Genomic DNA, 23,530 nt, shown 5'->3' on the forward strand with positions numbered 1-23,530 from the left:
TGTCCAAGTTGACCAGAGCGGAGTGGAGAGTTAGCGAGATCGCATCCACCGTTGATCTGTTGTGGCGGTAAGCAAACTACAGTGGGTCCCAGGTTTTTCTCGAGGTAGGAGTTGATTTGCACCTTGATCAACCTCTCGAAGCACTTCATCATCACCGACGTTAGTGCCACTGGTCGATAGTCGTTGAGGCACGTCACCTTGCTCTTCTTGGGCACTAGTATTATTGATGCCCTTTTAAAGCAGGTGGGAACCTCGGACCTCAGAAGTAAGAGGTTGAAAATGTCCGTTAAAACTCCAGCCAGTTGGTCCGCACAGGTTTTTAGAACACGACCCGGTATACCATCAGGTCCAAGCGCTTTTCGAGGGTTCACCCCACTGAAGGATTTTCTGACGCAGGCTTCTGTGACTGTGACTGAAATACCATCACAGCGAATGGGGGCTCGAGAAGGCACATCAGTGTTTTCCCTATCAAAGCATTATGGTTTAATTTGAGACTGGTTGAGACTCAAGTTGAGACTTGAGAAAGGTTATGGTTCAATTTGAGACTGGTTAAACAAGGCTGTAAAATTCATGACAAGGTTATGAAGTTTGTGCCAGTACCAGAGATGATAGTGGCTTCTCCAGAACAGCTACTTTCCTACAACCACCGGGTTTTTGGGCTGGAGGGCATTGCAGAGGCGGCAAGGGTGAGGCACAGTCACACAGCAAGGAAACTGGCCCCTCCATCCACCAAGTCTACACTGTCCATCAAGTTCACATTTTTTGCCACATGCACCAATTAGGGTGCAGTGGAATTTGACTTACCATGCAGTCATACAACAAAAGAGCACAATACACAATAGAATATAACATGAACATCCACCACAGTGGAATCAACATTCTTCACTGTGGTGGAAAGCAATAACTTTCAGTCAGTCCTCATCGTTTGTTCATCCGTGGTCGGGGCCATGAACCCTCCGCAGTCGCCGCTACGAATGGCCCGATGAACAGGCCCTCTCAAAACTCCGACGTCGGGACGGCCGGACATTCCTCAGCTTGGAGGTCCCGAATCGGCCGCTTCCTACCGGAGACCGGGGCTTCACGATGTTATAGGCCGCAGGCCGGTGGTCGGTGCACTTCTCCGCCGATCCCCGGCAAGGGATCCCAGGCTCTGCGATGGAAAGTCCACACAGCGCCCGCGGCTAGAAGCTGTGCAGACCGCGGCATCAGGATACAGGTCCGCATTCCGGCGGTCGGAACATTTCATCTGGCTCCGCGATGGAAAGTCTGCACTGCGCCCGCTGCTGAAGCTCTAGGCCCCGACTCCGGGAGAGGCCGCACCAATCCAAGCTGTTAGGCCGCGAGGGTGAAAAGTCGCATTCCACCGAGGTAAGTGACTAAAAAAGTTTCGCCCAATTCCCGCCCTCCCCACACTAAAACATATTTAAACACACTAAAACACACTTTTAGACATACTAAAAACAAAAACAAAGTGGAAAGGACGAACAGCTGCTGGCGAGGCTGCCGGCTCGCGGCGCCACCAGTACTATAAGCCGACTTTGCCTTATATTCCCCTACATTCTCATTAATTCTCCATAGACTCCACCATTCACCTAAACACTTGGAGTAGTTTACAGAAATCAATTAACCTACTTACATGCACATCTTTGTGATGTGGGGGAAAATTGCAATACCCTGTGGTATTGGAAAATTGCAATACCTTGTGGAAAACCATGTGGTCACAGGGAGAACATGCATGTTTCACACAAGCAGCACCTGAGGCCAGGTTTGCATCCGAGTCACTTTACCTGCAAAACCTTGATAGACTGATTTTCTAATTGGGTTTTGCACAGATTAATTGTTTTCGAATAGTCTTTTTCTTTCCAGTATTTTGTGGAATTTACGTGCAAATTACATAGAATATATATTTTTGCATGTTTGTCTGATTCTATGCACCTGAGATGCTACTGCACGCAAGACTTTCATTGTACCTGTACCTCAGTGAACTTATGCATATGATAATAAACTTGACTGACCTGACCTGAACTGATTTGACCTGCCTGTGGCATTGCCAGCGCTCTCTCATTGGCGGGATGGCTTAATTTGAAAAAGCTTAACAGAAACTATGCTATTAACAAACTCTATATTTTGTGTCTTTACACATGCAACTAAAATTAGCAGCTCCAGTTGGACATGGTTAAAATGAACGATTTCACATGACTGCATTCAGAAGTGCTTTGAATTATCAACTTGCTCTTTTGCAAAGGACAAGGATAACAAGGAACACCACCATTTACAAATTTGCCTCCCAACTTGATTTTTATAATACATCTCTACTTCTTACATAGAACAGTACAGACCAGGAACAGGCCCTTCGGCCCACAATGTCTGTGCCTAACATAATTCCAAGACCAATCCTTATCTGCCTTCACATAATCCATATCTAGCGATGTTACAAAACCTACCTTCAGCGGCGCTGCAGATCTGCCAATGGCTATATGTGCGACTACGGCGCCTTTGAAGGGGGGGGGGGGGGCGGGATTAAAATGCAGGTTTGTATCGCTTGTCGGAGAGGGATTTCCTCGGGCTGCTAGTCGATGAAGAAAAATCGATCGGACTTCCGTTCCCGTTTTTTTTAAATAAAATCGCTGGACAATTTAATAGTTGGATTAAAGTAAAAAGTGACTTTAAACGCCCTCAACGCCTTCAACGTGACGTATCGCAATATCAGGACAAAACAAAGGGTAAGTCGTTTATTTCACATATAACCTTGCTTCTTGGGGTGGCTTTAGTCTAATTTTACGACGCGTAAATGTTATTTAGTCCCCAAATGATTCGGCCATGTCTTTGCCTGCCGATATGGGGTTAAAATTCACGGCAACATTCCAATTGATCGCAAGAAACACCCACTCGCAAGATGATTAAAATCCTCTTCTTTTTTTTTTGGACAATCATGTCATATATCGTCTATATTTTGTGTAATTGTCTATCCATAATCAATATTTTTATACTAAATATCCACAACAATTTTAGTCACATGTATTGTGCAAAAAATAATAATTTTGATTATATTGAGAGTGGATGTTTCTAGATTAATTTATGGGAACTCAACTAAATTCCTTCCATTTGGCATATAAGTTCATGACAGTGCGATTTAAAAATCATGTTATATTGTGAATTCTTGTGTGAATGGGATTAGTTTGTTATTTGGATACTTAGGCTATTTAAAAAATTTAGCCTTTTCTTAAGAAATGGATTGATGTTTGGATCCAGTAATTGAATTTAAATGATTTTTTAATTGATTAGATGAATTTAATTGATTTAATGAAACTGATGAATATTAAATTTTTTGTTGGGTATTTACTACAGGTGCACAACCTTTTATCCGAAAGCCTTGGGACCAGACACTTTTCGTAATTCAGAATTTGTCGGTCTTCGGAATGGAAATTTTTTAGCGTAGATTTTAATGGCTGGCTCGGTGGTAGAGTGCTCGGCTCATATCCGCAAGGTCGCGAGTTTGCGCCTTGTTCCCGGCAGTTACTCGGTCGCGAGTTTGAGTCATCAATGTCGTTTTTTCTTGCAGAATAAATGTCTGTATGAAATGCAGTGTGTTGAATGAATTCCTGAATTTGTAAATGTGCCCGCAGCATTGAATCACCTCTCGCACTCATGTCATCCTAGCGGGGCTACATGCCCTTAGGTGGCCTAGCTCGGGGATTCTTGAATCCCCGAGCTAGGTCGCGAGTTTGCGCCTCGATCCTGGCAGTTACTCGGTCGCGAGTTTGTGTCTTCAATGTAGTTTTTTCTTGCAGAATAAATGTTTGTATGAAATGCAGTGTAGGAGAGGTGTACTGACTGTGTGGGCAGAACTTTGGAAGTGATTGCCCACCAGTCTAAAACGCCGCTGTGTCTCCCTGTCCCTGGGATAGCAGGGGGCGATCAAACAGCACAATACCGCCCTCCCCCTCCAACTCCAGAGGAATCCGCTCCCCGATGGGCCGCTATGGCGACAAGTGGCAGTTCGCCCACAGCCCGAGCTGCGCCCCCTCATCCACCACCCCAAGAACAAGACGTACCTTGCACACCATCAGCTTCTTCCCCTACGTGTTCCGCTGGAGTTGGAGCGGGGCTGGGCTGGAGTTGCTGCTGGCTGTGGGTCTCTGGGATCTCCGTGCTTGCAGTGGGCCTGGGGGTCGGTGTCCCGTTGGTCCTGACGTCTCCGCCATCCCCCTGGACTGGATCTGAGACTGGGAACTGTACCGCCCTTGCCCCCTCCCTCTGCAACTGCAAACAACCCCACTCTCCTGCAAGGACGGTACAGTTCCCGGAGGATGGCAGGTGGCCGGAGACGTCAGGACCAACAGGAACCCGCTCCCCGATGGGCCCCGCTCACCGACGCCCCGAGCTGCGCCCCGTCATCCGCAACCCAGGTTCCTCTGTAGTTGGAACCAACGATCTTTGGTTGGAACGGGGCTGGGCTGCTGCTGGCTGTGGGTCTCTGGGATCTCCGTGCTTGCAGTGGGCCTGGGGGTCGGTGTCCCGATGAGAGGGCGCAGCTCGGGGAACGGCTTCTGGTGGTCCTGACGTCTCCGGCCAGTTTGCAGTTTTCCTCTGTAGTTGGAGCGGGGCTGGGCTGGGCTGCTGTTGGCTGTGGGTCTCTGGGATCTCCGTGCTTGCGCTTGAAAACGTTCACCGAGGGCGGCCCACAGAGGTGACAGCGGAACCTCCGGTCGGTCCTCGAAGAAAGGGGAACTAAATCCCCATTCATAAAAGAGAAGGTGAGGGTATATTGCGCGGGAAGGTTAATGATTGACAATATGCTGCTGCCTGCCCGCTGAGTTAAAAAGTTCCCACGCAAGACTCACGATACACTGTGTATCGTGAGTCTACCGTGGGAACTTTTTAACTCAGCGGGCAGGCAGCAGCATATTGTCAATTATTAACCTTCCCGCGCAATATACCCTCACCTTCTCTTTTATGAATGGGGATTTAGTTCCCCTTTCTTCGAGGACCGACCGGAGGTTCCGCTGTCACCTCTGCAGGCCGCCCTCGGTGAACGTTTTCAAGGACCTTTCTTCAAGGACCGAAAAAATGGCCGCTATTCGGAGGTTTTCGTTATTTGGATCTTCGGATAAAAGGTTGTGCACCTGTATTTGTTTTAGCGTTTAACTATCATTTCTACCTTTTTTCTAAAACTGCAAAAAATAGCTTGTTTCTGTTAATGCTGTTCAGTGGTTTTTTTTCCTTTACATTTTAAACAGATGTCTCTGAAGAAGAAATGCAAAATTGTCAATCCAAATGCCCAGCAAAAGAGACTGATTTAGACAGCATTCGCAGATATTTTCCGAATTTGGACTACTCCAAATGTGATGATCTACAGGACATTCTTAATGGGAAAGTAGTGGGAAGAAAGGCATGTCATGGATGGTTTGAAGAGCAAAAACTTGCAGTTTACAATGCCAAAATTGAAAAGTTGAGGAAAAACAAGGTGTACAGAGTTGCTTATTGGTTACAATCTGAGGAGTATGATGATGATGCTACTGATTATGATATGCCAATGTACCAGCTAGCAACTGATCTTCTCCATAAAGACTTGGTCTATTGCTAGAAATTGTAATTTATTTATCTATCTGTTATGGACTTACAGCATATAATACAATAATATTAAAGTTCTGATCTTGAGAATATCACATTTTTGAATTTTCAAGGCAACGGTTAATTTTGTAATTAGCTACAATTAGGTAACTAACTAATTATATGCTTTAATTTCAGGTCACCCAAGTAAGATGTTTCATATTTGTTTCAGAATGCTTCAATCTATAATAACTGAAAATTTCATTCAGTTCTCTTAATTTTTAAGAAAGTTATGGGCTTTTGGCTGTCCTCGATTACAGCTTTTGTGTTAAGCCAATGGAAAAGCAATTGGGAACAGGATGCTAATTTCCAAGTATGAAACTGGCCATAACTTTTTTTAATACTGAAGATATGAAAGTGAATTGGGTATCAAATAAAACTTCTTTGTATGCTTTATCTGATGGGATAAATTGCAGGCTTGATTTTTAAAATCTCAAAATTTTGTAACATTGCTACCATATCCCTCAATTCCCTACATGTCCATGAGCCTATCCAAAAGATTCTTAATAACCAGAATCATACCTACCTCCACCACCACCCCAAATAATGCATTCCTGGCACTCACCACCCTCTCTGTAAACAAACTCGTCCCGCACACCTTCCTCACCATAAAGCTATGCCCTTTAGTATTTGATATTTCCATCCACGGAAATAGGTTCTGACTTCATAGATGTAGTTGAAAATTTAATTTCCCCAAGCAAACAATAATGTGATGAGGCTGGAGGATGCATTGTCATATGTAAAAGGGAAATGGAGACCAAGTCACGATTCAGGAGTCAGCAACAAAACAAAAGAGAAAACAATATAGGGGGTCAGAGGTAAACATGACATTAGGATTCTGCTCTTGAAGGAGATACAACTCATTGCTTACTGGATGAGCTGAGAGAAAGCCATGCTGTTGTTTAATATTACAACTTCGTACTGGAGTTGGGCGTTTCAATGCCAGCATGTGGAGATGGGGACTCCGCCAGAGCCCAGCCTGTGAATGCAGACCAGAACAACAGACAGTCAACCATGTCATCTCTGGGTGCCCGCTCTACCAAATGGAGCCAAATGGAGCTTAGGGCCTGGCAGACATTGACACAGAGACAACAACATGGCTGCTCAACACCCGGCTTGAGATCTAACTATTCCTTTGGTTTATGTTTCATTCGCAAGAAGAAAATTACAACTTTGTGGTGTGTAACAGAAACTAAGATAAAAGTGGCGAAAACATGTTGCCCCATCAGACCTTGAAGAGAAAAGATAGATATGGATTGAATGAGGACTCCCATGAAAAGCATGCTCAGTTTTCTGGGATCAATTTTAAATATCCAACGTACTTTGGTATGTTTTATAAATAAATGCTATATAATTAGAGAAGCTTGTTCAGCTCTGCCCTGGTAAAAATGACCATCTGCTACTGGTTATGTTTACTGCACAGGAAGTAAGGACATATTCAGATTAGTACCTTTTATTAAAACCACTTCAGTAGCTAAATGTTTCCTTGCTTAGATTTATTACCCCTTTCAATGTTCTGCGTTCCTGAAGGCAATGGCACTCAGTGAATTATTACTTCAAAGATACTGTGGCTCTCTTGTGCCAGGCCCTCCTGAGGCAAGAACAGCAGCTCAGAATCCACGGCAGCAGACTGTCTGCAGACTGTCTGACACCATGAAACATGAATCTATACACACTGGATACCCGTGCTTCTAGTAAGTTAGTAAGACTGTAAGTAGCAGACAGGAAAGCCCCGTACTGCTGCCCTTCTCCTACTGGGGAAGTGGAAGCAGTTTTGAAAACATCTTTGGTTCATCTGTCTGGGACTGACTAATTCAGTACAATGCAGAAAACAAATTGCTGGAAGAACAGCTGGAGTGAGTCAGACAGCAACTTGGGAGGGAAATTTTGGGTCGGGCTCAATCTTCAAACCGATGGAAGAAGGCCCTCGACATGAAACGTCGTCTGTCCATTTCCCTCCACAGATGCTGCCCGATCTGCTGAGCTCCTCCAGCAGTTTGTTTTTTGCATAAGATTCCAGCATCTGTTTCTTGTGTCTCTAATTTGGCACAGACCTAGGTTCTAGCTGGAACTGGCCTGGCCATGTGAGTTACCAACACAGCAGTGCAGGCGGGCAATCTACCAAAGTCATGTTATGCAATTAATAACTATCACCTTATTGGATGAGAATGTCACTTGATAGCTCACCGCGCCAAACAAATCAGGAGACTCAACTTCAATGCTAATCTGTAACAGTACAGTCCAATGGGACAATTCTTTCCAGAGGCTCAACATTGGCAAAGCAGCACTGAAGGAAGCACGACACAAAAAGCTGGAGTAATTTAATGGGTCAGGAAGAATCTTTGGAAAAAAGTTATTCCTTTTCTCCAGAGATGCTGCCTGACCTGCTGTTACTCCAGCTTTTTGTGTCTGTTTTTGCTTTAAACTAGCATCTGCAGTTCCTCCCTACACTGAAGGAAGCACACTAGTTTTTTGGTTAATCTGAGAATTGCCCTCCTGAATGTGCACACATTTCAGAGAACGTGAACAAATTTCATATCTTTATCCCTCAGGTGTCATTGCAAAAAGATTATCCAGACATTATCACATGGCTAGCTGTGAGACCATCTTGTGTGAAAATTGGCCACACATTCTGACATTAAGTACATTTCAAAAATTATTTCATTGGATATAAAGCGTTCGGGAGAATGGTCTGAGGTAACTTAGATCTGAGGAAGGTTGAAGTCTAAAGTATAAAGTCTGACGGTTAAAGTGTACCGCATAATTAAAGGCTCCTGATATTACGATGTGGTATGTGGATAGTGGGCAGGGAAAATATTGGGATTAACTTGCTAGTTCACCCACACAGCGTGGCTTTGTGTACACAGTTATGGCCGACTGAGTGGGTAACTGTTGGTTGCAGAACCACTGGATTTTATGCCAACAGAGACAGATCATTTGGCCCATGATTTACACAATGTAGATTTACACCAAGGAGATTTACACCTCCTTCCACCCTCTCCATCACGCTCTATCCTTGTATTTCTTTAGAAACTGGATATGTGGACCTTCAGCCTCTGACTGTCAAACACCAATGTTACTAATCCTACATTAACCCATTTTTTTTAAATTCTCCCCACATTCTCATTAACTCCCCCAGATGTTATCACCCACCTACATCCTAGGGCAATTTACGGAGAACAATTACTAGCCAACCAGTTTAGTTTAGAGATACAGCATGGAAACAGGCCTTTGGCCCACTAAGACCATGCTGACTACTGATCACCTGTTCACTCTAGTTCCAAGTTATCCCACGTTCTCATCAATTGCCTACACACTAGGGACAAGTTACAGAGGCCCATCAACTTACAAACCTGCACGCCCTTGGGATGAGAGGAAACCAGAACATGTGGAGGAAACCCACATGGTCACAGGGAGAACTTGCAAACTCCACAGACAGCATTCAAGGTCTGGGAGGAACCTGTGTCTCTGGCACTGTGAGGCAGCAGCTCTACCAGCTGTGCCACCATGCCACCTGTTCTACCACTTGTTCTATTATTGCGCACATTCAGAACTGATCAATACCATACTTCACATTGGGTTTACAGCTCCACACTGTTGACATGCAAACTCTTTTGATCACGGATTTAAAATCATTAACTCAGCCTCAGCACCTAGCAGCGTTCTCCATTTGAATCATCCTCCATGTGAAGTGACGTCCAACTCCTACTCCTCTTTAGGTCACACAGACTTTCCTCAATCACTGCAAACATACCAAGCTCTACCTTCTCAAAACTTCTCTCTGCACGTTAGGGATGAACGGAAGTGAGGGACCACAATTTACTGACCTTGTGCTTGTCAATGCAGCTGATGCCAACAAAGTCGATGATGCAGCGACCAAGCCACTCGTCTGGCCGCGCACTCAGGATATCATTGCGGCAGCTGTCCAGGTACGGCTGAAGCTTGATGAGGACGCTTCGAGACAACACATAGCCGTAGCCGCCGTGGCAGTAGCGGGAGTCAAGGTCGCCACCGATGAACTCTTCCGCCCGTCCCAAATACAGGTCGTTGTTAATGCTCAGGTGAGAAATGAGAGACTTGATGCGCTCCGCCTCAGTGTATGTGTTGTCCTGAGTCAAGTAAAACCAGTCAAACTCATTGCCGTAATGTTCATAGATGTACTGGATGGTCTGGTACATCAGCCACACAGGTCGGTCGTCTCCGTGGGATACTATCTGCATACCATGTGGGATCTTGGTGTTGCGGAACCCAGTGAAGTAAACCAGCCTGCTAAAGTGGTGGGCTACTGTCCGATTCACAGATACAGCCATTGTGTTCAAGGTAGCTTTAGATGTCAGAACCCCAACGAACAGGCGATCACGGATTCCCAATTCTGTATGGATGTAACGGGTTCTGGTGGAAGAAACATAGTCAACTTCAAGCCACGTCAAGCTGTACTAACTTTCTCTTCCCTCAATAACATCTCTCCTCCTCTTCTGAAAGCACCAATACTCGTTGCAACATTATTTATTAGTTTTCTCAGGTGAATGGAAAAGATCCCAGAGCATTATTAAAGAGTGGGGTGGTCTTGTCAATATTTACCCCTCAATGCAAACAGCCAAACTGGTCATTTATTTGCTATTTGTCAGAGTTTATTTTGTACAAACTGATTGCACTGCAACATTACAAAAGTATCTTAATGGGAACTAAAGGTATCTAATAACACTTCAGTTGTTTAAAAAAGCACAAAAGAAAAGCAGAGTACAAATTCAGAATCTTTATAAAAACACTGGTTAAGTCTAGTTGTAGTATTACAGTAGTTCTGGGTGCAGAATTTTGGAAAAATGGCAAGTGGATGCAGTGGAGATTTACACAAAAGTGATCATCCATTACTTAGAGACTGGAGATTAAATGTCAAGAGTGTTTAATTGTTACTAGTACCGAAAACAGAATAATTAAATTCTTAATTGTAGTAGTTTAACAGGTCTGTAAACACAGTAATTTTATGTTTTAGTTTCAGAGATCACAGCATGGAAATAGGTCCTTCAGCCCCAGTCAACGCCGACCAACAATCACCCCATACACTAGTTCTATCTTATACCCTAGGGACCACACCGGACCCACGCTGTCAAAGGTCACAGGAATCTCTACCAGTGCACCACTGTGCCCCCCCTCATAGATAATATAGTACTCATAGATAATATTATAAACAGAAAAAGAGTTCAATGAATGAAAGAAAATTAGTTCAATAAAAGCCCCAAACTCCTGGTGCAACCAAGACAGTTTGTAGTTCATAGTTCAGTTGGTGTTTGTAGTGTCAAAGAGTCATGGGATTTAGTGTAGATGGGCAAAAATGGCTGGCCAGGATCAGGTGGGCCAAATGGCCTGTTACTATTCTACACAACTCTGTTACCATACACGGTTTTGCCATGACTACTGTTTTGGGGTTAGTCTGATGTTACACCTGCCATGTTTTTCTGCACACCTCACTGAACCAGGTTAGCCAGGTGGCTCAATGGGAAGCGGAGGCCTGAAGGATATGCTAAACCTGCAGACAGAGGGTGGTGAATCTGTGGAATTCATTGTGGAGGCCAAGTCATTGGGTACTTTTAAAGTGGAGATTGACATGTTCTTGATTAATACGGGTGTCAAAGGTTACGGAGAGAAGACAGGAGAATGGGGTTGAAAGGGAAAGATAGATCCACCATGATTGAATGGCGGAGTAGACTCATTGGGCCAAATGGCCTAATTCTGCCCCTATGACTTATGAAGACTGTAGTGGAATTCAATTCCAGTGGTCCTGATATCCCACAAAGGGATTTGGATGCCTAGATTTGAGCTGCTAGTCCTTATCAACCTCTACATCTTTTAGAAGGACCACAGAAGCCACACAACAGAGGAAGTGTAATGGTGAGGATGTAAACCGAGGGCTAGTTCTCTAGACAGGCCCGCTATGTGTTCATTAGAACCTCACTGAGCTAAGACTATCACTATGAACTTCATGAATGATGTTGCCCGAGTCACTCTAAGTGATGGATGTTAAAGTCTTCACCCAAAGTACATTTGGTACCACAGTACTTGCTCTAAGTATTGGGAAGTAACTGGTTCATTAGCTCAGGGAGGGTGGTGAGGGATAAGCAGCAGACTTCCTTGCTCATGTTTGATCTGATAAATAAATGAACTTCAAAAAACGTCACATTCACACACAACTGGAGTACTACATCTTGTTGTGACACTCTTGGGGAAAACACATAAATGTTTTAGGGTGGGAAAGATTTACTCCGGTGATGCCAGGAAGGAGGACCTTCGGTTACATTAATTAATTGATGGGGTCGCTAGGCTTGTTCTATTTGGCTTCTTCCCAACCATCAGACTACTGAACACTGCAACAACTAAACTCCAAACTGCCTCGGTTGCACTCGGGAGTTTGGGCTTTGTTTTATTTTGCACTATATTGTTTTTATAATATATCAAACTTGCTTTTCTGTGTTTGTTTATTATATTATCTATTGAGTATTGTGTTTACAAACCTGTTGTGGTGCTGCAAGTAAGAATTTAATTGTTCCATTTCAGTACATATGACAATAAAACACTCTTGACTCTCTCTCTTGACTCTTGGAGAAGATTGTGAAGGGATTTTGACAAAGGTAAGTAATAACATGTTTGGTAAAGATAAAATAGATAGAAGCGATTGATGGAAGGATCAAGAACTTAGAAAAGTATGCTGGTAACTGACAGAAGAACCCAAAGTGATGAGAAACAGTTGTGCACAGCCTGCCTTTGAGGAATGAAATGGACTGCCAGACACAGTCATTGGACACAGGTTCAATTATAGCACTCATTGGAAGCTAGATAAGTATTTGAAAGCAAATAATCTGCAAGGCTATGAAACGGCTTGCTCTTGCGTGGAGCTGATATGTATTTGATCAGGCAAGTGGGCTGTAACTAGTCTGTGAAGCTCTGAGACTTCATGATATCCAGAGTAAGTGTTAACATCTACCAGGGTCAGCCTCAGTTCACTGTATACCAGAATGTTATGTCTGCTCATGGGAAAGAACATGTCTTGTCTGAATCTGGTGCTGTGCCAATACTATACAGTAAAAGTATTTTAAATTATTTCTCATGTAATTTAGATATAATAGTAAGATTAAATGATAACTTACCAGTTTGAAGTTTGATCTTGATTTTATGAGGAGTTACGATGAGCGATTACGTGAAGAAGGGCCGTCCGTCTGCGTGCGCGTCAATCTTCAAAGCAGCGGTGTTAAATCACAGATAAAAAAGAAGACCTGAGAATAGTAAGATTGTGAAAAACTTGAACTTCCATATGACCTTGATAATATGAGGGTGGGAGCGGTGGGCACGTAATCGCTCATCGTAACTCCTCATAAAATCAAGATCAAACTTCAAACTGGTAAGTTCTCGTTTAATCTTACTATTTTACTTCGGAGTCACGTGAGTGACTACGTGAAGATTTCAAAGCTCTGTGATTTTACGCCGGTTACGAATCCAAGCGTCACACACTGAATGGATTGACCATGGATGCGTGTAATCATTAAAGCATTCAGACATTACGTAGTTAAGTAAAGAAACTGATGCTTTAAATGAAAGAAAAGTTTTTTAAAAAGTTACCCCTCCCAACCTTGTGGGAAAACTAAGGGACAGAACTTAAAATGGTACGTGCAAACACCCCAGTCCGGTTATGGGTTTGTTATAAAAACCTGTGGACCGTTATTTCATTCGTCCATCCTGCAGCCACTAGGATGTCGTTAAGGGGCACGTCCATAGCTCTTGCTGCCGATGTAGATGCAGCCCTGGTGGAGTGAGATTTAACGATATAAATGTTCACTCCTGCTACCGCCATTACCTCCTTTGACCATCTGGAGATGATTTGAGTTGATACCTTCTGGTGTGGTTTTTTATGGGTGATGAGGACCGATTGTTCTGAGCCTCTGAGGTTCTCCGTAACTCTCAGATAGTGGTGTTAGTACGTTACCACACACACAACCGTTGGTCCTCTGGATATGCCAAGAACTGGATCTCCATCCCTGGCATTCCTGGCCTGCTCTGTTTTATCAGGTTCCTGATTAGGAATGTTATGTTGTTCATATTGGTGGTCATGTAGTCCAACTGTAACTTTTGCAGTGTCTGGACTCTTTGTCAGCATATCACCTTCAGGGTTAGTTATAGGCGGTCCCCACCGTCAAAGTAGGGTTAGTACCGTGTGTCCGTGTAGCTTGGCCTTGGAGGTATTAAGTTGTAAATTCCCTTCATTAATTTTGTTGTAAAGGGGTGCGTTCCTATCGACCCGTGCCCTGCTTCCAGCATCAGATAGGAGGAGAGTGCGCCTCTGGCACTATAGATTGCACTATAACTTTGTTTATAGTTATGGTACAGAGTTGATAGGAACTCCAAGACATCCGTTATCCGAACTGTGTTGTATTTGTTCGGACAGTCCTATGCCTTGACATGGCCTCCTCAGAATCTGCAGACCAACAAGTACGTTCATGTAGTGGATGATTGCTCCCTGTAACTGGGTTCACTAGGAGGTCCCTGCTCTTGGGTACAGCCATAACTGGCTGGACTATAATTCCCAAATTTTTTGGGAACCAGGCTTGAGTAGGCCAATCTGGCACTACCAATATGCCTGTGGCTTAGTCTTGCTTGATTTTGGTCAAGCATCGGTTTGTGAGACAAATTGGCGGAAAGCATACATAAACATTCCTCCCCAATTGAGGGAGAAAGCATCCACTGCCTTAGCTCCTGGATCCAGCTCGCAGGACACATATCTGGGTAACTGATGGTTTGGTCTAGATGCAAACAGATCAATATCTGGTATGCCAAATCGTGTAGTTATTTCGTTAAATACTGCCCGATTCAACATCCATTCTGTGTTGTTATTAAACATTCGTGATCCAGCATCTGTCACCATGTTATATTTACCTTGTAGATAGACCGCTGTAACCCAAATATTCCTCTCGATACACCAGTGCCAAATGAGGTTCGACAATCTGTGGCAAGATACAGATTTTACACCACCCTTGTGATTGATATATGCCACCGCAGTGGTGTTATCAATCAGAATTTGAACAAGCACAGGTTGCATATCGCTACAGAAAACCTTGAGTCCATATTGTGCCCCCAACAATTCTGGGTAATTGATTCCATGTGTTGGGGAATTACAGACTCCTGCTCATTCCATCTGCCCCCACAGCTCTAGACTGTGTTTGTGGCTCCCCATCCTTAGCTGCTAGCATTGGTCTGAACCACCGATGGCTTTCGAGCAAAATTTCCCTTGAGCTGTCTCTCGTTCGTTATCCACCATAGTTTATCAACAATGGCCTCTGCTGGTAATCCATAGTTTTGCCAATTTGGCCTGCATGTAATCTGAGTGTTCGTTCCTTCGCTCGCTGTAAATTCTGGTAATGCAAAGGCCCGTGACGTACTGCTGGAAATGCAGGTACTATTTGCCAATTACACTCGCTGTTTGCCTGATAGATGGCTAGTATTTGACTATCAGGTCATAGCAGGCTTACTTAATTTAGTTGTTTGCCCCTAGGCAAAGTCACCAACATATTTACTGTTTTTAATAGTAAATCCTAGGTAATCAATTACCCTTGTAGGTGTCAATTTTGATTTAACTGGATGGATGAGGTAACCAATTCTTTCAAACAGGGGTTTGGTTTGCTTTGACTGATGCTTCTGCCAATTCTTGGTGACTCCAAATTGAAAATGTCCTCCAAATATGCCATTACTATGTGGTTTTGAGACCTTTGTAGTCCCAGAATTGGTTTCCGTAGTTTAGTCAATAGTCTAGGAGCTGCTGTCAACCCATTTGGCAGAGCCATGCCATCCAGTTAAACTTCAAATATCTCCTGTTCTTAGTGAATAGACACCGAATAGTATGCATCTTTGAGGTTGATGCATGCCATGTGACCATTTTATAGGAAGCTCCTATAAAAGTTGTTAGACCGTAACAAAATTTTACTCTTCTGAAAGTCTATACTGCACAAATGAGTTAAACCTGGATGAGAAGAGAAGAGATGAGAAGAACTTTTTTCACACAGAGAGTGGTGAATCTCTGGAACTCCCTGCCACAGAGGGTAGTCAAGGCCAGTTCATTGGCTATATTTAAGAGGGAGTTAGATGTGGCCCTTGTGGCTAAGGGGATCAGAGGGTATGGAGAGAAGGCAGGTACGGGATACTGAGTTGGATGATCAGCCATGATCATATTGAATGGCGGAGCAGGCTCGAAGGGCCGAATGGCCTACTCCTGCACCTAATTTCTATGTTTCTATGTTTCTAAGTGACATCCTCCATCTGTCACCTGTCCTGGAAGGCAATCCTGCCCATAATACTGGGCCTGCCTCGAAGACAACTCCGGTCCGAGTTCCAAGTCTGCTTGGAACCTATGTATGTTGTGCAGTAAAATAATCACATGTTGTTATCTGTTTTTTAAAACCAGATCTGAAATTCATGTTATTGTCATTTTGAACATAAACACAAGAGTAAAATTACCAACATGTAACTGGTCCACAATCCCTTGTTTCGGTAAACCCAGACCCACCTACCTCCATGGCTACCGGTGGTCTTGTGGTAAGCCCAAAGGCCCCTGATGCGGGTTCCTTTTCTCTCCTTGATTGGGAGTAGGACTGGTAGGGAGTGTGGATTCCATGTTTCTCCTGACCTCTGCTTGGGTCTTGGTCTGAAAACCTTATCATACTGAGCTTGCCTTGTAAGACAATTCTGGCCATAATTCTGAGTCTGCCTTGAAAGACGACTCTGATCATATTTCCGTGCCCAGCTTTCAAGCTATCACCGGCTTCAGTGAACTGCTTATCCCCTATGGAGGTGTGGGGTGTGTTTGTCGCCTACTGATGAAGTTTGCTTGTCGTTGTACCTTGATTGGACCAACAGCTTTTGCTTCCTTCTTCTGGTCTTACCTGAAGAGAGGATTCGGCGGCTAGTTTCTCCAATGTCACCCTGATAGCGCTGTTCCCTTGCCGGCATTTGTACGAATATTCTGCCAACTGCTGGCTCTTGAGGTCATATGCATGTGCTTCAGTATGTTCATACTTTAAATTCGAGATCAGTTACCTACTGATCACTCACACTCCCCTCCACTGAGAGTGAGATTTGAAGGCAGCCCTGAAAACAGGTGCTGCCGCAGGCTCCTGAGGATACCTGCGCTGACATGGCCCCTCCAGCGGACCTAAATGAGATTCTTGCTTTGGGTCAGACTGAGACTGACCGTGGATGCTCCTCTCCTCAGAGCAGGAGACATTTGTGCAGCCCTGAAACAGGTGCCGCTGCCTGCGGGTTCTCCATAATTCCCGGGCTGATAACTCCCTCCTTTGGAGTATATCATTGTGGAGCACCTCTCCATCAGGTGCTCCATGTGGGTTTTGAACGTTTAAACACGTTACCCATGAAGGAGGATATCCTCTCCATCCGGGATCCTCCTGGCCTACCCTCCAATTGGGTTTGCCTAGGTAATCCTGGCCCATTTTGTTTTCCCCATTGCTGGCACGGCCAGCTGTAGAGGCCCGTGCTGATACTGCTCCCTCCTTCGGAGCAGATCACATGTGGGAGAGTCATCCTCAGACGCTCTCCGTTGAGGGAGGGTATCCCTCTTCCCCGGACTCATCTGAGTCAACGGGTGTCAGACTTGCAGGTGGTTTTTACGTCCCGCAGGACCACCATGGAACTCCTCCTCCTGCACCAAGTCTTTCCTGCCGGTTCTGCCGGCGGTAATGTCGGGAACAAGACCGTTGCCCGCTACTGGGAATGCTGCGGTCTTCGGCAGCCGACTTCCCCGCGGACCGTCTCCTCGACATCTGGGCTCTGAAACTACAAAAAGCTTCAAGTCCGAGAGAACGCAGGTAAGTAGTTCAACTTTCCTTACCTGCCGATCCTGACGGCTGGGAGGACACAGTGCCTCTCCAGTCCGTCATGCGCGTTGCGTTCAGACATAATGACGCGCACGCAGACGGACGGCCCTTCTTCACGTAGTCACTCACGTGACTCCGAAGTAAAATTGAGTATTTAAGAAGGCAATTACAATTAAATCATATTGCAGAGAATTTAGGTATATAGGTCATGTACAGTATATTGTGCAGTTTAAATTGATTTCATGGTTGGTTGGTTGATCATTGTGGGCAGAGAGGCTGTTCCAGTGCTGTACTCCAGTGCTACGTTGTTGGTCTGCTGTCCCACATGGATAAAACTACTTAGAATATAAGTGAATTAGATGAATGTTTCACGACATTTGGATGCCTTCATGGTTAATCTACCAATTTATTGATTTATTTGTATTAGTTATTCCTGTATTAAATGCTGCCTGGATTAAAGGTTATTAGCTCTATGGAGAGGTCGAACAGCCTTGGATTGTCTTCTCTGAAGCGTAAAAAACTGACGATAGACCCGATAGAAGTGTATAAAATTAGGAGCGGCATAGATATGGTAGACAGTAATGAAGTTTTTCCAAGAGTGAAAATGTCAAAGACTCGAGGGCATAGATTTAAGGTCTGAGGGGGATAGTTTAAAGATGTGTGGAGCTTTTTTGTTTTACACATAGAGAGAAGTCAGTGTCTGGAACATGCATTGGGTGGTGGTGGTGGGGACAGATATGACAGTAGTGTTCAAGGATATGCAGGGAATGGAGAGATATGGATCATGTGCAGACAGAGGAGATTAGTTTAACTTGGCATCATGTTCAGCACCGACATTGTAGGCAGAAGGGCCTGTTCCCGTCCTGTACTATTCTATGTTCTATTCCTCTAATGGGGATAATCTAGTGTGATATTATCTTGTTACAACATATTACTAGTCAAGACTTCTGGATTTCTAATAACTATTACTTTTCATATTTTAAAATTCTTTAAAGATCCCATTGCAGAGATACAGAGGAGAAGCCAATAAGGGAGAGGTAACCCTGCTTATGTGGCAGTAAGGCTCTTGAGCAGCTAACTGTTCCTTATTTTGTAATAAAGATAAGCAATCTCAACGGCATCATCTTTTTGGCAATTTTCTCATTTACAACTTTCTAATAGTTGCAAAGATTCACACTGATGTAAAAACAGTGGTGCATCATACATTATCAATATTCTAGTTAAACGTATGTATATTTGGACAAACAAAAACAGACAGCATCTGTGGAGGGAAATAGGCAGATGACGTTTGGGGTTGGGACCCTTTTTCAGACTGAGTTTCTTCCAGCACTTTGTTTTTTACTCAATATTCCAGCATCTGTACTGATGCTGGTGCAGATGACAGATACTCTTGACCCTTGACATAATAGTTGCAATGAGCCAGGTACAACATTCTAGTCTGAGTGCACACTGCATTTCAAACACATACAGCACGGATACTGGTCCTTCGGCCAATTTGTCCATGCTGACCAAGATGTCCCATCTAAGCTAGTCTTGTTTGTCCACGATTCGTCCGTACCCCTCTAAACCTTTCTTATACGTGTAACGGTTCAAGTGTTTTTTAAACGCTGTTATAATACCTGCCTCAACTACCTCGTCTGGCAGCTCGTTCCATATACCCACCACCCCGAGTGAAAAGGTTGCCACTCAGGTTGATTGAATCTTGCTTCTCTTACTTTAAACCTATGTCCTTTAATTCTTGATTCCCTGATGGGTAAACGATTCTGTGGATTCACACTATCTATTCCCAGCATGATTTTATACAAGATCACCCATCAGCCTCCTGCGCTCCAAGGATAAAGTCCTAGCCTGCCCAACTTCTTCCTGTAGCTCAAGTCCTGGCAACATCCTTGTAAATCTTTACATCATTTCTAGCTTAATGACATCCTTCCTATAGCAAGATGACCAAAACAGTACTCAGTGTGGCCTCAGCAGCACTTTCCAAATCTTTAAAATGAACGTGCCACAAATTGACATGCTCAGTGTTCTGATGGCTCCTTTATCAAGACCTTAGCAGACCAGCAGAAACACTGAAAGATGAAGATACCAACGACTTTATGATTTTTGGATAACATAGAAAACATTGTCAATTGTGTCTGTGATAAAACAAACCAATTTTACCTACTGAAGCAAAATGGACATTTTGGGCTAGTGCTTACTCTTATAGCCAGTACTCCTACACTCATCTCTCAACAAGAGTCAAAGGGAAAATAAATAAGGAAACTCCCCTCCTTGCAGAGAAAGAATCACAAACCATGCATGTTTAAAACAAATATCATCAAGGATTTACTCTCTTGTCAAATTCTTACCTCAGCACTTTCTTGTGTGGCTTGTTGGGGTCCTTATAATATGGGACTATCCTTGGCTCATACTCCTTGTTGTCACCAAGCTCCCTCGCCTCAGCGCCAGCTCCCAGGTGTCCATGGTTGTGGGGCAGCCCCCTGCTCTCCCCGACATCCATGCACGACTCGTCCCCATTTCCCTGGCTCCAGGAGACTCGCAGCAAACTCAGGCTGCAGCCCAAGGAGAGCCCCAGGATCAGGGGAAGAGCAGGCCGGAAGAGGGGTAGCAGTGATGTCAAACGCATTGTATAGAGAAAGCAGGTAAGACGTCAGAAGAAGACCGTGAGAGAAACCCAGGAAGAAAGGATCTGATATCAACAGCCTTTTTATATATATTAAAAATCTATTTGTTTTACCATAGGGGTATACAAAACTAACACAAACACCAATCGGTTTGCCGTGACAAGCCTAAACTACATGTACAACACTCTGGGTCTGACTTTGAACAATTTCCATCCCGCTAAAAACATAAATGAAATATTAATTGATTAATTTTAATTTCTGCTCAAAATAAGTTCACAGTGAGATCTCTTCAATTACAAATCTTCAAAAGGGAACAAAATGTCAGCTTCAAAAGGAAATTAAGACTATCCAAACACAATTAACACAGCAGGTCACAATTTAAAATATCATCTGACATAGATCAACAACATTTACTGACACTGATCCCAACACCACTGACATATCAAATAAATAACTTTGTAATTCAATGGCAGCTAAAGGCAAGCTTTGGAAATTCCATCAAAACAAATACTGTTAACTGTAAAAATACAAAATTTAGCATCCAGTTAAAACTCTACTCCTCTCATTTTGTTCCCACTTTCCCATATTCTGCTTTGTACTCTACATACTTTGATATCACAGAGAAGACAACATTTGTCACCTGTAAACTTCCCTATTACTCTTGAATTCATAACGTGGATAGCATCTAAGTATTGAGATTAAACTGTGTGTTCAACACACAGTAAAGTGCAATGCGTTTGTTGAGAAAAAGTTTCCGATTAAGCCCTTTTTAGTTTCAGCCTCTTGTTCTTATTGCCAACTCCAGTGGATATATTGAACACTAAGCAGGTCACTGTTAAACAAGAGGAAAATCTGACCAAATCTTTCACGCTTAAGCCTTAATAGCGTGCCACCACTGTTTAAAAGACAGGCTAACAAACTATTCTGGGGTCCAATACCCGCACAAAATCTCTCCAGGAGAACAAAGCCACAAACCTGAATCACGGTTCAAGAAGCATCATTTAGAACCTTACAACAGATCTGAAAGACTGTGGAGAGTTATCAAATTGAGATGGCATGCTTCAAATCTTAGATCACTGTACAAGGCTCATGCTCAACTCTCTGGCTGACATCTCCCTGTCACTGCTCCGATGACACCCGAGGTTTGATTCGCTTCAGAAGCCGCATGTTTGTGCTGACAGCAGTTTGAGGGAGGGAGGCAGGGGAAGGGAAGGGGCTGCAGACTGTGTGGCGGTCTCTTCCCCTCAGCTGCTCTCTCAGAAGGGACTCAGGAGACGGCAGCGCTGCCCCTTGGCAGGCCTGGGCTGTCACACTGGAGGAGAGAGAGCTCGGTCTTGGGTTCTTTTTTTTTTCTTCTTATAAGAAAAAAGAACTGCTCGGGCTGGCAGGGTCTACCCGGGCTGACGGGGTCGGCTCTCCCGGGCTCGATGCCGGGGCCGACTCTCCTGGGTCTCCCCGGGCTGTGGGTGGCGGTTGGACGCCGCAGACTCGGGGCCGTTGACTCAGGACCGTTAACTCGGACGGAGCGCGCGGCCTAACCGCTCAGCCCGGGCTGTGCGCATGCGTCTGTGGGGAGGGAGCGGGAGGTGTGCGTATGTACGTACGTACACATATATTATTTATAATTTACGCCCAGGTTTTACACAAAAAGCTGGCGTATCTCAGCGGGACAGGCAGCATCTCTGGAGACAAGGAATAGGTGACGTTCCGGGTCAAGACCCTTCTTCAGACTGAGAGTCGGGAGAAAGGGAAACGAGAGATATAGATGGTGATGTAGACAGGTATAGAACAAAGTAATGAAAGATATGGGAAAAAAAGTAATAAAGGAGGCAGTCCACTGTGGGCTAGGTGAAAAGTCAATGAAACTCACCTGGACGACAGTGAAACTAGTATAACGACTTGGTTGGGGGAGGCATGGAGAGGGGATGCAAGGGATATTTGAAGTTTGAGAAATCAATATTCATACCGCTGGGTTGTAAGCTATCCAAGAGAAATATGAGGTGCTGTTCCTCCAATTTGCGTTTGGCCTCACTCCAAAATTTGGAGTTTTGTAACTGGGAGATCATGTAGGCCCATCCGGACTGAGCGAAAGTGTTCAACAAAACAATCGCTCAGTCCACATTTGGTCTCGCCGATGTATAAGAGTCCAACTGTAGGGATGTTAGTTCCTGAACTTGGACGTTACTTTTTTCAGGCTCCTGTACCTTCTTCCCAATGGCAGGGGTGAAATTAGAGTGTAGCCAGGATGTTGTGGGTCGCTGATGATGCTGCCTTTGTGAGGCAGTGACTCTTATAAATCCCTTCGATGGTGGGGAGATCAGAACCTGTGATGGACTGGGCAGTGGGACAAGATAAAGGGGCATGCGAGGCGCCGGGAGAGGAAGGGTAGGTCACCTCATAGAAAGACACAAAATGTTGGAGCAGGCAACATCTCAGGAGAAAATGGAATGGGTGACGTTTCGGGTCGAGATCTTTCTTGAGACTGAGAGTCGGGGGAGAGGGAGGCTAGATATAGTAAGGACTGTAAGGATGGCTGTTTCTCTCCCCCCCACAGGTGCTGTTTGACCCGCTGGACTTTCTCTTTTAAGTCAAGTTTATTGTCATCTGCTCAAGTTCAGTGAAAAATCTTGCTTCATTCATGAATCATTCATGGTCAAATTATTTTCGCAAAAATCTTTCTTATAGCAAATTTGATTTGTCTAGACCAGTGGTTCACAACCTTTTTTATTTCATGGCCCCCTTGGGATCTTTAATTTTTCTGTGGCCCCCCCCTGACATTATTAGTGGAAAAAAAGTGGCCCCCTTCATTGAACCCAGGTTGGGAATCACTGGTCTAGACTATATGCAGGATAAAACCATCCATGACTACTGTTTTTATTCATTACACACACCTTTGGTTTAGTCATTTTTGCCATGCCCAATATTACAATATTTTGCCATGCCCAATATTACAATTTCAGCTAAGCCACTCTGGGACGGACCTCGTTGTGCATGTAATTGTGGAGAATTTTAGTAAATCTTTGATAATCTGGTAAATTTTCTATAAATCTAATTTTCTATGAATACGTCACCATTTTTAATTAATAGAATAGACCGTGGGACCCATTGGGCCCCGTTCCACAAAGCGGTGTCGGGCGTCGGGGGGAGGGCGATGAGAGTTCCACCCCCCCCCCCCCCCCCCCCGATCGGCCCTCCCCACTCCCTACCTTGTGCCCAAACAACACGATCGTGGGACCAAAATGTAACCAGAACTTGATGAGCAGCCCCTTCAGATATTGGTAGAGGGCAGCAACCTTGTTACCGTTAGCGATGTCCCATTGTGATGTCATTGTGGCAGTTGGCAGCCAGCTTGGGAGCCCATTGTGATTGGTGCACTGTGAGAAGGCTGGAAGCTGTCTGTGAGAAGGCGTTTTTTTAAATTTC

The 23,530-nt window shown here is 44.3% G+C and overlaps 1 protein-coding gene and 1 long non-coding RNA gene across 2 annotated transcripts in view; one reads left to right on the forward strand and one right to left on the reverse strand.

Moving 5' to 3' along the window:
- Positions 1-21,674, reverse strand: part of chpf2 (chondroitin polymerizing factor 2) — a 35,808-nt gene extending 14,134 nt beyond the window's left edge. Inside the window, exons 1-2 of the mRNA XM_033019560.1 lie at positions 19,832-21,674; positions 9,441-10,005 (exon numbers count right to left, since the gene is read on the reverse strand). Coding sequence (XP_032875451.1) covers positions 9,441-10,005; positions 19,832-20,109 — 843 coding nt within the window. The 5' untranslated portion in view covers positions 20,110-21,674. The remainder of the gene's footprint in view (positions 1-9,440; positions 10,006-19,831) is intronic.
- On the forward strand, positions 517-18,341 carry LOC116972171. The gene is made up of 3 exons (XR_004411730.1): positions 517-935; positions 7,383-7,384; positions 18,330-18,341. It is a non-coding gene; the product is annotated as an uncharacterized LOC116972171 (long non-coding RNA).
- Positions 21,675-23,530: the final 1,856 nt, after the last annotated feature.

The sequence above is a fragment of the Amblyraja radiata genome, chromosome 4 (genome assembly GCF_010909765.2).
Source record: "Amblyraja radiata isolate CabotCenter1 chromosome 4, sAmbRad1.1.pri, whole genome shotgun sequence".
In the NCBI taxonomy this organism is placed as follows: domain Eukaryota; kingdom Metazoa; phylum Chordata; class Chondrichthyes; order Rajiformes; family Rajidae; genus Amblyraja; species Amblyraja radiata.